Source organism: Zea mays, chromosome 4 (genome assembly GCF_902167145.1).
Source record: "Zea mays cultivar B73 chromosome 4, Zm-B73-REFERENCE-NAM-5.0, whole genome shotgun sequence".
Taxonomy (NCBI): Eukaryota; Viridiplantae; Streptophyta; class Magnoliopsida; order Poales; family Poaceae; genus Zea; species Zea mays.
Genome location: NC_050099.1, coordinates 149640921 through 149657311, shown reverse-complemented (window position 1 = coordinate 149657311; position 16391 = coordinate 149640921). Strand labels below are relative to the sequence as shown.

At 42.1% G+C, this 16391-nt stretch overlaps 1 protein-coding gene across 4 annotated transcripts in view; it reads right to left on the bottom strand.

Annotated features, from left to right (window-relative positions):
* Positions 1 to 15727, bottom strand: part of LOC100383867 (uncharacterized) — a 37448-nt gene extending 21721 nt beyond the window's left edge. The window contains exons 1-17 of one of the 4 annotated variants that reach the window (XM_020551701.3): positions 15492 to 15727; positions 14312 to 14388; positions 13947 to 14047; positions 13465 to 13535; positions 12531 to 12593; positions 10678 to 10722; positions 10449 to 10514; positions 10287 to 10334; positions 10112 to 10207; positions 9994 to 10035; positions 9663 to 9878; positions 8978 to 9103; positions 4412 to 4438; positions 4233 to 4304; positions 3988 to 4074; positions 2588 to 2836; positions 1927 to 2048 (exon numbers count right to left, since the gene is read on the bottom strand). In XM_020551701.3, the coding sequence (XP_020407290.1) occupies positions 1927 to 2048; positions 2588 to 2836; positions 3988 to 4074; positions 4233 to 4304; positions 4412 to 4438; positions 8978 to 9103; positions 9663 to 9878; positions 9994 to 10035; positions 10112 to 10207; positions 10287 to 10334; positions 10449 to 10514; positions 10678 to 10722; positions 12531 to 12593; positions 13465 to 13535; positions 13947 to 14047; positions 14312 to 14388; positions 15492 to 15539 (1556 nt within the window). In that variant the 5' untranslated portion in view covers positions 15540 to 15727. Of the gene's footprint in view, positions 1 to 1926; positions 2049 to 2587; positions 2837 to 3987; positions 4075 to 4232; positions 4443 to 8977; positions 9104 to 9662; positions 9879 to 9993; positions 10036 to 10111; positions 10208 to 10286; positions 10335 to 10448; positions 10515 to 10677; positions 10723 to 12530; positions 12594 to 13464; positions 13536 to 13946; positions 14048 to 14311; positions 14389 to 15491 lie in introns of all 4 variants that reach the window. The other 3 variants (XR_004857609.1, NM_001362217.1, XM_020551702.3) reach the window with 3 other exon arrangements.
* Positions 15728 to 16391: the final 664 nt, after the last annotated feature.

Sequence of the window (16391 nt, the reverse complement as noted above, 5' to 3'; positions counted from 1 at the left end):
CTTTTCTCACTTAATTCAAAGATACACAGCTCTCATGCGTATTCTAGAAAAAAAATGTTTTCGAATGAAGACAATTCGCTGCTCTTCAATGGTATCCAAGATTTGCAAAGTGTTGCTGCAATTCCTGATTAAACTACTAAGGTTTGACAGATTCTTGCTCCATTTTTTAAGAGCTGCTCTCAGAAGATTGAATATAGTAGAAATTCTAGAAGCACTGTTCGAGGTATTAACTTGAGTAGACCAAACAGATTTGACAAGATCATAAAAACCAGGATGCTCAATCAATCTGAAAACTTGTGCCTTAGGGATGGAAGTGTCATTTTAAATTTTGCAAAGGATGTGCTCCGAAGTTGGTCCAGCCATAGGAGCAAGAAGTGTACTGGCAAATAGCAAGTCCAGTTTATAGAGGTGAAGACCCAATCTATTTGCTCTAATAAAGGTTCACTTTGCATATTGCTCCAAGTAAATTTCCTTCCCTTGAGAGGAATTTCAAGTAAACCCAAGTTTCTAATTATCTCATTGAAGTTCATGATATCATTCATGCTGCCTCCACTTTTGTTACAATCAGAAAAAGTATCTGTAGAAGTTGAAAATCCCCCACTATCATTCAGTTAACATCATCGTTGATTTGAAGATTGTTAAGCCATTGGACAAAGTCATCTCTGTCAGGTCCATGGCAGGGGCCATATACAGTAGTGAAGATGGCCAATGTGGGTAGAAGAAAATTAAACTATGATTGTGATAGATAACTTGTTTATTTGAACAATCTCACTAGTGAAGATGGAGCTATTCCAACCCATTAAAATACCTCCAGACTTCCCATCAGAGGGTGAAAGCCAAATTTGTTATAACAGTTTAGAGTCAACTTCTTGATTTAAGAGCCAACTTCTCTTTTGGCTTCTTTGATACAGTCTATGGAACACAAAAAAAACTCGGCCGGGGAGGAAAAGACCGCCCTTCCGATATTATATTAAGAAAAGACCGAAACATGGTCCCCAGGAGAAAATCCCCGAACCTGGCCCCTCATCACTAGCGGGCCGTCACCGCCCACTCTGCAGCGCCCAGCCGCTGGCGCGCAGGACGTAACCCGGGAGCGGGCGAAGCACGGCGAGGGGATTTTTAACCAAGCCCGAAATTCGCTCCCAAGGGAGATTGAACCCAGGACCTGGAAGTGCTAATCCGAAGCCTTAACCATTACGCTAGTGGCCCTTTCGTAGTCTATGGAACACACACTTTCTTCAATTTTATCCTTGACAATGTTACATTTATCTTCTGAATTATTCCCCTAGTGTTCCAGTTCAGGATACTCCAGCTTCTATTAAGTCCACCATCATTACTAGCATTGGCACTAAAATCCATGGAAACATGTATACATCTTAGACGGCACTCCTGCTTGGGCCTGCTTCATCTTCAGGCCTAGATGCAAGGAGCAGCTCTGCCATCACCTCCGAAGGAGCGATGTGGTGAATTTGTGTTGCCGCCATCGGAATTTCAGCAATTGGTATTTCAGGGAAGGTAGCACCAACACTATTATATTTATCAATAATAGAGAGCCCATGGAATTCATTTTCTTTGCAGGTGGAACCATGGAAGAGAGAAGGATGACATGACACCCAGGAACCCCTCCTTTATTGAGAAAGCGTAAATCATTTTAAATGCCTAAATAGTACATGATAAAAATATCTGAATTTATTACAATTGAATTGTTTGTGATGTTTCAAAGAAACGTCTACAAGGACAGACAGTCTGGACACATAATTCATGCTAGCACTAACTTGTTGCCTTGTTGGCTTCTATGTTAGTCTACACTAGCGAATGTCCCACAGCTTACAGACTAGTTCAAGTGTAGTCTGGAAGAAAACTGGTTAATGTCAAGGTGAAAAGTAGTGAAATAAAATGCAGATCTGATTGTATACTTTAACATACCCTTGATCTTCTTTTGGAAGCAGGGCTTCCCAAATGGAATTAGCGTAATCATTTCCTAGTGCATGGAAGAGATCCATAATTACTGGCTCCCAGACTTTCACATCTAGTCTCAAGGATCGAACCTGCATCAAGTAAAAACATTAGCTGTGACAATGACATATGGAACAAGCTAATAGCTTTCTTTTTTTTAATCTGACTGATAAAATTTTAAAAGCATAGTTTTTACAAAATTTACTAGTTCTGGAAGTCACACATTGATTACCAGATAAAATTGAAAGACATAACAAATAAAAAACAAGCAAATGTATTAAATCGAAGTTTTCCTTTCATACCAAGTCTTTAAAACTTATGCATGGTTCACTACCCCATAGAAGTACTTAAATTTACCACATGGAAATAAATTTTATATTATATGATAATAGATCGCATAACCACTAAAGCTTTGTATTGGAGATGCCAATGTCAAAAATGACAACTAATGAGAACAAAAGCAGTATTGCACTATAGTAAGATATCCAGTAATATATTTACTGTATCTAGTATCTATCATTACTAAGTGAATAAATCCAAGAATCTGAACTTTTTTCTACAAAAGATATCTCCAACCAAACAGTATCACCAATTAGCATATATCATGGTATAAGGAAACTAGTTATTGCACCTTTGAAATGTGCACTCCAAGATTCCTATGAGCCCCAGAGCACTCAATGCAAATCAGAATACCCAAGTTTAGAGATGCCCAATCAGGATCAGGGGAACGACATTCTGCACAACTGTCATTTCCAGGGATATTCCTCAGAAGGTTGAATATATCATCATGTCCCTCTGAACTCTTGTTATCTTCAATAGACAAAGAATCAACAGAACTTGTGGATCTGTTACTCTCTGCTGCTACATTACCATATGACAACTGAAATGAAATGAAATCAGAATAACGAAATTAGTACCATATCTTGAATACATCAAATTTCAATAGATTGAACATATACATATGCATGTAATGCATTAAGGCCCTCTTTGGCAAGGCTCCTCTCCAGCAGCTTCTGCTGCAGCTTCGCGTTTATTTCCATAAGCCGTACCAAACGGTATTTTGATACATAGCTTTTGGCAAAAAAACACTTCTCCCTTTTCTATAAGATAGGTGAAGCCAAAAAAAAGTGGCTTAACCAACTTTGGCTTATGGTCTTTTTGCGAAAACCAGCTCCCACCAGATGCATCAGGATCTAATCTCCTCCCCACCAATCAGTATGTGCTGCATCGTTTCGTCTATCACGCCGGCAAACCATACGCCTGCTGCGGCTTCTTCTCCATATGGGTCATCGCCTCGCCTTGCTGGTGACCAACAAGACAGACGCTCGGGCACGTTGGGAACAGCAGCTGCAGCAGCATGGCGCGGCCATGGTGATCTCCAAGAACGACTGGTGTCGCAGCGGCCTGCCCGTGTTGCTGTCCATGGAAGGGCAGCGGCGGCAGACGTGGGCTGACCTTGTTGATACCCAAGAAAGTGTGGCGCTGGCGTGAGGTAGATTCTGCAAAACACGACAAAGGTCCCGTCGCCTTCATCGTGTCCGTACTCCACAACAGTGAAGTCCTCCATGAGCCAGGGCGTCTTCTCTCCCTTGTTCCTACGTGGATTCCCATTTTTGGAGACATAGAAGCAGAAGGAGCGCCTCCTGCTTCCGTGGGGCTGCTCATCCTTGTACTCGCCGTCCTCACCATCCACGGTTCCGACGACGCCCTTGGACTTCTGGTTCACATTCCATCTTCCGTCAAGTAGTCAGGGTTTATTTTGGAAAACAGTCTAAAAGCCATGTTACCAAATAGTTTTTTTAATGGCTTCGGCTCCTTTAGAAAAGTTACTTACACGGAGAAGCCAGAGCTAAAGCTATTTTTTTAAAAGCTAAAGTTATGCCAAAGGGGGCCTAAAATGGAACCAAAGTAGGAAGGCTAAGCATTATTACTTCATGATTATCCAGAGTTGATGCATAGAGTTTAATAGATCTATCCTTTGTTTCAACCAAAAAGGTAAACCAAGACTAGTTATATGATGATGCAGCAAACCTGCTGTGGGAATGGTGAATTTAGTAGCGATGCGATAACTCCAGTAATTTTCTGGATCCAGTCCTTTTGATCAGCCCCTGATTCTGCCTGCCATAAACAAAGCGAAAAGCATTCATGTGGCATCAGCCCATTGGTGTATCATAGAAGAATTAAAAAATCATAAAATGTGTTATTCACTTGTTCAGGAAATAGCAAAAACATGAATTGCACAAAGAAAGTTCGATATCTGAGGACTATGCAGTTACCTGTAATGTGTATGCCTTAACAGGTGAGATTATTCTGAAGCAAAATCTTAAATCATTTTCATCTGCATCAATCTTAATTGTTGAAGTTCTGAGATCAATTCTATGACATGATAATGAATCTTCACTCTGAGATGAAACTCTTTGGTTCAAGAATCTGAATCGACCAAAAACACCAGTACCTTCAGTTGTTTGTTGTGATGACACTCCTTGCTTCCAAGAGAATAAAAGGAACAGGTACATGTAAAATACAGAAAAAATAACATAAGCAAATTAGCATCTTTGGATAAATTATATAGCACACTGCATTTAAAATAATCCAGCACATCCCTTGAAAATAATCTACTGCACATAAATTTTGACGTGCAAATTATGTACTGCAATCCTAAAAAACCTGGACCTGTGCTCTGCGGGAGAAAGAACCCCCAACCCACCCACCACCACAACAACACACATCAATGCCATTAAAAAAAATCGACCTGTGGGCTCCTACAGGGAGTCAAACTCAAGACCTGATGAATGCTACTTATACCACCTAACCAACTCAGCTAGAGACCTTTCGCACATCATTGCCATTAAGAAGCTTCTTGCACGCCTGTCAAGCAGACGTTCCTTAGTAAGTTTCATGTCTGCAGCTAGTAGTAGCAACCAATTTTGTTTTGGCCTGCTGCTGACCAGGTCAGTAGCAGCTGTAGTCAACAGACTGCAACAGTTTTGTCCTATACCGGCCAGTGTCAGGTTAGTTAGCTCAGCAACAATAGTAATGTATAGACCGACTTAAGTTTGGCAGGTTCATGGCCGGTTGTACCCAGGTCGGTTTACTACGAACTGAGTCCACCATCTCGATATATATGTATGCATAAGCGATCAATAGAAATAAGCCCAGGCCTGTGCTTGAGGGGGGTCAAGGAGGGCGGCCGATCTGGGCAACCACTTCCTAGGGGTCCTACCCTAGTGCTATGGAAATGTTTGAGCTTGTCAGGAAAATGGATTGCTATCTTAATATATATGTTGCTTATCAGATATTATTTATAATATCAGTAATTTTGAAAGAAGCTTCTGAAATCTAAAATTATTAAAGAATTATTTAAGGTCTACAATGTCTCGAGAAAGGTTAAATGGCTAACAACTCTAGATATTGATAAGAAATTGTTAGATGATATTAATATAAAAGCCATCATTGATACATTAGAAGAAGTCATTTTTAAGGTTATCTCTACAATATATTTGAGGTAATAATTTTATTTCTATTTTTTACCACTCAAGTTTTTCTATGATACATCGAATTATTTTAATTAGTTGATATATAATAATGAAAATGGTATTGGGGCCTCCATTTATAATTATGCCCCCCCCCCCCAAAAAAAACTCAGGAACGGCCTTGATTAAGCCAGTTAGCTTCAAAAAAAGAACATGTGCTCTAAAACTCCAGCTACTCTATTTACCTCTGCTCATCCTATAGATGTTGTGTTAGAGTGATCCATGGTCTCAGCTCCGGCAGGTAGTGGTCAAAGATGCAGCCCACAATGGGTGTGAACCTACCGCTGTCATTCCCCCCTTCCACATAGCCAAGGCGCGCGCGAAGCCATGGAGGCGTGGAATGGTGGTCCAGCATGGTGAAGGAAGTCGGTGACACACAGCAAGCATGAGGATTGGAGCCTCCTCATGAAGGTGGAGTTGGAAGCTCGTGGCTTCTAGGATGCGAGATCGGGTATGATGCGCTGATCGCATGGAAGATCACATGGCTCTCAATGCCATCCTCTCCATTGTAGCCCCAAAGATTATCCGCTTGCTGGCAATGAAGACGACGGCAAAAGAGGTTTAGGAGGTGATCAAGTCCATCAATGTTGGTTTGAAGCACGCACGCAAGTCTACGCTGCAGCAGCTCCAAAGGGACTGGTAGTTGCTCTCGTTCCACGACTTTGTGCTCCGCCTGGGATGATGAGCTCCCTCGACCTCTATGGCAAGGGCATCACCGAGCAGCATGCAGTTGAAAAGCTCATGTGTGTCGTCCCGAGGCAGTACAAGCATGTGGTGATTGCAATCAGCACCTTGCTCGGCACAGCGGACCTCAATTTTAGAGGTGACCGACAATCTGAAGGCGGTTGAGACGATGATGTGGCAACTCCAGATCAATTGATACTCTTTGGCAGCAAACTCCACTTCACCAAGGAGCAATGGCTCACACGGTCGAAGTAGAGGCAACACAGTAAATGCTGCTCAAAGCCTACCACGCCAGGCAGTGGCATGCTACCTCTCTCATGGCGAGTGCAAAAAGTAGCCCCACGTGCCTAACGCCAAGGATAGTGGCCACATTGACTAAAAGCATAAGTGTCATAATTGTGGTCCCCTTGGGCATTGGGCAAAGTTTAAGAGTAAATAGGAATAGTACCACACTATCTATCCATGTGGTGTTAGTCATATGTACTCTATATAATCAACAGATGAGGCCCTACACGGTATAATGAATCTAGGTTTAGTCATAACCCTAGCCGTTGCAGCTTCCACACTGCGCGCCCTCAAGGAGAGATCGATCTTCGTCGAGGGCACCGCCACCACTTAGGATTGGTTCCTATTAAACCGGTTGTCATATTCGTCGTCGTCATGCAGTAGATCACCTCTTCACATTCACCATCGCTACCATAAGGTAGTGGCCGCCTCGATCCAGATCTCCCCCGCATGGAGGCAGTTGCTGGGGAGGAATAAGAGTAAAAGCAGGCAAAGAGAGGTCAAAGACAATTGAGGTAAGGCGGGATGGTTGTGGGCGGAGGAAGCCTTGCTACTAGTGGTGGTATTACCCTAATGGCCTAATCTCCATGGTTTTTAAAGCGGTAAGGCGAGACAAGGCGTTGGACCACCGCCTGGACGCCTAGGCGAGGTAGGCGGGCAAGGCGCCTAGGCGTTGGACCTCCGCCTGGACGCCTAGGCGATGCCTTAAGAACAGTGCTAATCTCAATGCGTCGTCGCCCCTACCCTCTCACTAGCATTGCCCAGGCTTCGCTTTTAGCCTGGCTCTGCCACTGCCCGCAGCCACAAGTTGTTGTTCCATACATACAACAGCAAGAAGGATCCACCGCCATGGCTTAACCACTGTGAGCAATTCTTAGAGGCAATGATGTTCTCAACAACTAGGCACACAAGAGTGTGTGGTAGACGCTCCATGTTGAACCATCTTTGGGGAAGGAGTTCGCATTTGCATCGATATTGATATTGTTGAAGTGTATAAGTGGATTGCCTATCTTCTCCTAACAACTTAAGCTTTTGGGTTGGACTGGTTGGTGCATACAACTTAATATGGTATCAGATCTAGAGGTCTCAAGTTTGAATCCTGTCAGAGGCTTTATTTGTGCTTTCACCCCTTTATTTCCATGTTTGTGTCTTTCTCTCTGGCTGCACGTGAGTGGGGGTGTTGAAGTGTATAAATGGATTGCTTACCTTCTCCTAACAGCTTAAGCTTTTGGATTGGACTGATTGGTGCATGCAACTTAATAGACGCCACGCATAACATCATCAACACAACCTTCGCACGACTGGCGGGCAACGTCGAACGTCGCACCAACATCAATATCTTTGGACTTCATTGGTACCGATGACAATCACCTACTGTGGTACCTGCTTTGACATCCCTCTTCACGTTGACGCGAAGACATATGAGATCAAAGCTCTTCTAGTAGCCTTAAATTGCAACACATGTCATCCTCGACACTCCACGGTGGGAAGGGAGGCACGGGCTGCGTAGCAAGAGGCGAGACAACTACATTGTCTTCTACATCAAGACAACCATAATCTACAGTATGCAATGACATCAATACCATCCACCACCATCACAACAACTTCGATGGACTCCAGGTACCTAGCTTCAATAGACTCGCACGATCTATACAAATGTTACTACTAGGAGATTGTGTCCCTTGCCATATCATCGACGCCCATGGAACAATGACGATACGCCTTAGCCCCAACATCAGGGTTCTACCTCCACTATTGCATCGACTCTCTAAAGTACCTCACCCACCTCTCTTCGATAGAACATAACAAAACCACTTTTCAGTTATGGTGTTTTGACGACTCATCATAAGGCTGGAGGAAATACCAACATGAGCTCTTCTACCCCCCGATGTATCTCCACTTGAGCGGTAATTCAGTGAGAAGGCACTAATAGGAAAAGTGGAAAGAGATATCATGGGTCAATCCCTGGCTCCAAGTGTTGGGCTCAGCCAAACCCAAAGGAGGGCCCTGGGCGATCAGAACCTAAGCCAAGGCAGTCTGTCGCATGCACGGTAGGGGAGGCGACAGCTCTAGGGAACCCATCATCCTCCCCACCCCCCACCCCCTCCTCCCTTGGAGGAGCCTAGAATAGAGAAGAATAATGGGACTAGATAACGATTAAATAAAAGAAAATATAAGATTTTTAGGAAAGAAGAGTCCATATCTATAAGAGTCCACTAGGGATTATAATATATGAAAAGATGTACCCTTTTGATTAAACGAGAAATAGATGTTAATCCTCCTATCTCTTCCCTTTCCTCCCTCTCCAACTCTCGTATGTTCCTCTCTCTCCCTCTCCTTGGTTGCATGCCTCCTCCCTCTCATGTGCTTATTCCCTCACACCACCACCCCAACCCTACCAAGGATCATCCCAAATACAAATTTGCCTACTCATGCAAGCAAAGAATAAGAACTCCTTGCACCTGAATGCCAAGCTCTGTATATGTTCCCAAGCCAATTCAGATAATCAGATTGCATACCGATTTTCCTTTATTCCCATAGTAGTACAGAGTTCCATGGCTGTCAAGCACAAAAAATCTCCTCTTCCATTCACCACGTATATTTTGAGGACGCTTAAATAGGTAACCTTGTTTAATAACTTGAACCTAGCAAAGGAACATACTAGTAAGAACAAGCAATAGAAGTTCACATAACAATTAGAAATTAGCAAACAATAAAACTTCAGTCCAATATAACTACAAAAAGAGAAATGATGTAAGAATAAATACTAGATTTTGGACCGAAATGGTAGAAATCATGGATACCACTTGCCTAGATTTTGATTATAGGAAGGCTCATGCATGTCAAATTAGTACAACGTTAGAAAAGATCATCTCAACTACACGTAAATTCTACCTATCAACACTGAGGTGTCGTTTGGTTCACAAAATATAACGTAAATGGCAACAATAATGATTACTGGCGGTAATAGGTTTGAATAGGCTGGTATCAGTTTCTAGTGTGGAATCTGATTACGATTGGACTTAAACAAACATGATTTGATGTTATTGTAATATTGTTTACCGTTCATGTTGCAAATATGTGAACCAAACAGCACCTGAGTATCTTCAAATCATCATATAAAGCAGCATGAATAAGCTTTAAGCTAGTTTATCCTAGTATTGGTGAATATTTACTAATTTTCTTCACAAAGGATAATTATACCTCGCCGTTAGCAGTTGACTGCATTAATGCTTCTATCGTTTTATAGGACTGAAGGCCAACAACATGGATACCATCACCGCTAGTAGACGTGTCAACGTTGCTAGCCATTCTCACATTAGCTATTTCCTCTTCAGTTCTGAACTCTTGAATTCTCTTTGCAAGCTTATCTTGATCACTTAGAGCCATTTGTTTGGATTGTTGTGCATATGTTAGAACCTGCATCAACACTTCAAGCTTAGCACAGCAATTGTTAACTCCTGGTTAGATGGGTCATGTTGAAAAGGCTGAATATTTCTTTTAAAGAGCATTGTGACATGAGACATTAGTAAACCTGGTGAATGAATGGTTCCATTTGACTCAATAGCTCATATCCCTATATCAAAAAAACAAAATCAGAACCCAAACAACCAAAAGACCACAAATTACTAAGCACATAAAAGGAACCATACCTGCTTAAAATACCTCAAATGGGCATCCATCACTGCACTTATTGATTCCAAAAATTCATACTTCTTTTTTGCTTCAATGTTCGCAAGGGCATGTACCTGAATTTCTTACAGCAAAGTCAATCATCAGCAAGGCTGGACAGTATACTTGCATGTGGAAAAATGTTGATATACATACCAAGTTAAAGCGACATCTTTCAAAAGCTGACTTGGCATTGTGTAGATCCTGTAAACTTAGAATTAGGGCGACGACATGAAAGCTATATATACATTCATCTACCCCATAAATTAGAATAAAACAAAATCTAAAAAACAGACTCATCACAAGTTCACAACGTGCCTCCTCAAGTTCTGTCACAACTTCTGCTCTAGTCCCTTTTCGCACTGACACAAATTTTTCACGTGCCTGACAAACAAACAGCACCACAATCTTAACACACAGTGTATTACACTAACATGTTAAAGGTATAGAAAAACAAGGTCACATTGTTCAGTAATTTATCATCTAACACATGTCACATGAACAAAAATAAAGAAGGTACTCAGATAAGTCAAACTCAGAGCATCACCTGATCATAAGCCACTGCAGCCCTATCCAAACGTTGCCGACAATCCTATACAGAGCAAGTATTTTACGAAAAAAAAGAACATATATCAAGTAAGCAATGTGTTAAAATCTAACTTCCACATTATTGTCCATATGGAAAGGCAATTGTTCCTTTTTCCCAAGATGGAAGGCACAGATCTTAGGACTATTTAAGGTTTTTTGTTCCTTGTCCGAACTCGGAAGCAAGGAATACATGAGAAATGAGATGTTAGTTTAGAAGGTCAAGTAGTGTCCAGGAATGATATCTTGCGATATTTAAGATCAATGCTATAGAGAGATGGAGATGTTGACAAAGTTGTTAGCTATAGAATCAAAGCAGTATGGAAAAAATGTCGTCAAGCATCTGACGTTCTATGTAACGAGAGGACACCACACCAACTAAAAGGCAAGTTTTATAGGACGGCAATTATACCTACTATGTTGTATGGTGAAGAATATTGGCCTACAAAAAGACATCATAATCAGCAGATAAGTGTTGTGGAAATGCATATGTTTTCTTGGATTTGTGGTCAAACAATAAGGAATCGATTCTGGAACGATGATATACGTGATAGGTGTTGCAGCGAAGACATAACACCCCCTCGATCTGGTCTCCGAACCATTAAAGCGAGCTAAAGAAAGGCGAAGGCCAGGAAGTGTTGCCGAAGGCACGAGGGCCCAACATCTGAAGACGGCGGCAAAGTCAACCATGCAGGCTCGCTTGCGAAGGGGCCAACTTTCCACGGACGCCCGAAAGACTTAGCATGGCTGGTGGCAACTTACAACGACGGCTGTCGGACTTCGTGCCTTAGCGGCCTCTGTGTGAAGTACCTGCCCTCAGCAGGCCCACCTGTAAGCAACCCAGAAGGGTACTAAACCTGGTGTAATTAGGGGTTCATGCTCGCTATCCTATAATTACCCCGTTGTACAGTGCATGGCGGGAATATAGTTGGTAGCCGGGGGCATTACGGTACTTGATTTACCTAACCCCGGCTACCCCTATAAATGCATCGGTCCTGTAGCACTCAGGACACGCTTGGCAATATACTGCTCTAGCATCTCGTCGCCCCACTATGTCACTTGCTCTCTCTCCCGAGTGTTTGGGTTACGGATTTTCGTGCCAACAATAGGCTAGGGATAGCACCAATTGAAGAAAAACTTGGCCAACACCGATTGAGATAGTTTGGACATGTCCAACAAAGACCTCTAAAGACACCAATGCGTAGTAGGATCCTAAAGTGCGACAGTAATGGGAAGAGAGACAGGGAAAGGCCAAAGTTCATATGGAAAGAGGTAGTAAAAAGATACTTGAAAAGATGGAATACACCTAAAGATTTAGCCTTGAATAGGGCGAATGGAAAACAGCTATCCACGTGCTTGAACCTTGATTTGTGGCTTCTGCTAGGTTTCAACTCTAGTCTACCCAACTTGCTTGAGACTAAGACCCTGTTTGGCACAGCTACTACTTGTTGAAAAAGCAGCTTATCTGATAAGCTGGTAAAAAGCAGCTTCTGCTTGTTGGCTGCTTTTAGTTCATTTTGAGAAGCAGCTGAACTGATAAGCTGCTGCAGAAGCTGTCTGTTTGGCAGAACTTCAGCTTAAATTTATGAAGAAGCTGAAAATAAGCTGTGCCAAACAGGGCCTAAAAGGCTTTGTGGTTGTTGTTATCTGAACTCAGAAGCAAGAGCGTTCAAGTCTAATCCCACATGCATAAAGGTTATTTGCCCATTGAAAATCAGCACCTGAACTACTATATTGTTTACTTCAGTTACAACCTATAGTTACAAGTATGCTATGTTGTGCGGTTTCAAGTGGAGAGAAGAGAGGAGAGTTTACCTTCACACCATTTAAATCCACGTTAATGAACTGTGACAGGCGATCACTAAGCATGTGCTCAAGCTGTTTGGAGGGAAAATGCTTATTATAATTAGAATGCAAAAAATATCATTTGTCCTGTTTATACATGTGATATATCAGCATGCCTGAGCAAAAGAAATTTAATAAATCTACAGACATCAGTGTGAGGACAAACAAAAACTCCATCGCAGAACAAATGATTATTCTATTCAACACAAAATTCCTGCTTCTAGATAATGCAGCCAGTACTGGACGCAAGGACCCCAATTGGCAATTTCTTCCTATCTGTGTTATTTATAGACATAGAAATACTAGCAGGTAACCCCACGCAGGAGGGAAAAAACGATTTGCTACCTAGCATGAAAGGAGGAGAAAAAAAACTGTACAGCATTCACTACAGTAACCAGCGTCGTGGCATCCTGAGCAAGGAGAAGTATACAGTATTACAGTCATAAGGATAGTGGTAGATATATCTTTCAACAAATAAAAAATGCATCAGTCATACTTTTTCTGTTGTGGTTCTGCAAATGCCAACTTATTTTATCACTTGTGCTTTCTGTTTATTGAATATCTTTGAAATTTACAAAGTAATCCAAGAACCTTATAGGTGGTAAACATGTGAAACTGCAGGTGGCAGATTGAGTATAGAAGTTCCAGAAATAACTCAAAAACATAAGAAAAGAAACGATGTGAATATTGTAAACTGAAACTAATACAGATCATGCCAATAAAAAAATACAAATCATGCCCAGACTCACAGGAGCAAGCCCTTGTGTTGAGTTCAAAAATGAAAACTCAGACTGCAAAACAGTAATGTTATTTTCCTTTCAATTCTTCATTCCTTTTGTGTTACACGAACTACCTATGCAGCAGAAATTATAGGTCCATTTTCATGCTGTATGATTTATAGTACCTGAGAACGAAGGAGTTCCTTGTATGTCCCAAGCTCCCTGAAAGCAGTAGTAAACTTGGACATCACGGGCCCTGCAACATAGTAAAGAATATAGTTTTGAGAGAATTTCAATAGAGAAACACCAACAAATGACTAAATTTGTAGCTATCAATTATCATGCTCTGCAATTTTAAATAGGAGGAATTTGATTAATTAATGAGTGCATGGATATGTATGTATCTGTACTTTTATATTCTAAGGATCCATTGTTCTGATCTACAGACATTAAAAAAATATGCCGTAAATATCCAAAACACTCAAAGTGGCAGTGGAACAACTAGAAATTAGAAACGGAAAAAAACACAAATGTTAAGTTTCAACTCTAGCCTATCCCGACTTGCTTAGGACTAAAAGGCGTTGTTGTTGTTGTTTTACTAGATATAGATAGGATGGAAGGACAGAACTAAGCATTTAAGCAATAGATACATTAGCGGTTTGCTGACCTCCAATGGCAACACTAATAGGATCATCCAGACCAGCACCAAATGCTTGCAGAGAATCTGCAAATGATAGATCCCCTGCATATGCCTCATCAAGTGATCCCCTGAAACTAAGGTAATTAGCAACATAATAAAAGAGCACTAGCTCATGGAACATTACAAAAACTAAAACAAGAAACCTGGAACAGCAAAGTAAAGAAAAAATACTGAATGTATTTCTTGAACTAAAAGGAATTTTTATGAAAGGGCCTTATCAGAAACTTATGCAATAAGACAGTATGCATTTATGGCATTTGCCTCCAGTTATGTGCAGTTAGAACATCTCAAATGTTTGCAAATGTGGAACAGGAGACAACAAAGAAATGTACATGAATCTTTTACATCCTTTATGCAGGTTTGAGCACCGTTCTTTCAGTTCATCAGTAAGATGTTCCAAAGAATTGACCTGCAGGTATTGGAAACAAGTTGGGACAATAATTTAAATGCATGTATAGTTTCATTTTGAAGTTCAAAAACAAGGTTTTGGGGCAACGAAGAGAGATAATTTGGTGATTCTGGAGAGAAATTAGAAGGGAAGGCCTGGTGCAGCACCAGGTCACGGGTTTAAGCAGCCCACCAGGTCACGGGTTTAAGCAGCCTCTCCGTACTTTGAGAAAGCTTGACTGGGTTTATCCCTTCTCTAGACCCTACGTCAATAGGTCTGCCCTTTGGAGAGAAATTAGTGAGCCAAGTTACCCAGCAAAATTGTTTAGCACAATGCCTACACCTCTTCTTTTTTGTTTGATTTATATAAGGAACAGAATAGAGGGGATGTTTTTAAGAGGGTCCAATATTCATTATAAAAGTCCCAGCAGACTGATTCAACAAAAATGGATTGTTGTTGTTCCAGAAGGTGATTCAACAAAAAATGCAACCATCAATTCAAAATGGGCAAAGTAGTGTCCTCAGCAAAAATAAAAATGAACAGTAAACCATTGTAACAACTACAACCAGGCTGAAAATTTGCTCAAGCAAAAGCTTCACCCTCTGTACCAGGTCCATCCATGAGCTCAATTCAAATAAAATCAACCCCTTCTATTCAAATATGTTGTGCAATGCAACAGTGCAATTTGATCGTCAAAGCTGCGCCGTTGTCAGCGTTCTAACCCCTTCAAAGAAATCAATCCCAAATATCGGACGATGATTGACCCATTTTCACTAACATGCCCAATTCGTCATAACAAACACAGAATTGCAGCAATAATTACGCATCACGTCAAAACGTCGACTCTGCTGAGAAATCCCTGTGTTTCAAACCCAAAACGACCGAGGCACACTGGATCAAGCTACCAAGTCGAGATCTGCCGCACACAAAATGATCCAAATCCGCCATAGCTCCGTCACAACCACCCAGACTCCGACAACGGACCGAATCCTTCCATTCGACACACCCAAATCCAACTGACGACGTAGGACCGACCGAGATCCCAAGAAACACGAAACATTGCCTCGACGGGGCCGGATCAGGGAGGCCTCGTGGGCAGAGGAGCGAAGAGCGAGGGACGCCACCTGTTTGCGGAACATGGGGGAATCCTCGAGCTTGGTGAAGGTCGCCATGTCCGTCCTCGTGTCGCGTGGAGGCGAGCTGCTGCTGCTGCTGCTCTCTGGAAGCTTGTGGAGATCTGCGCGGGAGGGAGGAGGGAGGAGGAGAACCAGAAAGGAGGCGGTCGGGCATAGCTGTCCGTCCGGTTTCCTGTACGCCGTAGTGCGGTGCCGGTGGCGATGTCCTGGTGCGTGGTGCGGGCTGTGCAGTGTCGGAGCTGGATGGGTCGGGCTGAGTTTTGAACTCCAACCGCATTTCACCGAGTCCGGAGTGGAAAATGGGATGGGCCGACTTAGCTGGTCACGGGCTCTTGGCCGGGCTCACGAATCAAAAAACACTAGAAAACGACGCGGCGGCGTGGAATCCAGTGTAGATATCGTTGAAGCGATGATATAAATCCCATCTTAGTTTGACTAGTCAGTTATACATGCTTTGCTACGGTTTTATATATCACATAAATAAATTTAAAATATTTATTTAAATATAGTTCTTGTTTATTTATAAACACTAAGGTATATGTGGTCTGGTGGTTAGCTCTAAATTTCTGGAGCTCGAGATGTAGGTTCGAGTGCTCACTATGCACTTTTTTTTAGGTGGTATGATAGTTGCGTGGGTGGGCTCGGATGCTGAGCAAACGCGGTAGCTGGCTACGTGGGAGCTGGGATTCACATGGTAGTAGCTGAGAGAGATACGGGAGAACCAGTCAGAGAGCTAACAGGAGAACCAGTCGGGGCATGTGGGGTGGGCCCAGAGTGTCAGTGTGAAGGGTAGGTTCTTAATAGAGTAGTATAGATAAATAGGTATTGAGATATTTATTCAAATATAATTATTGGTTATTTATAAACACTAAGGTATGTGTGGTTTGT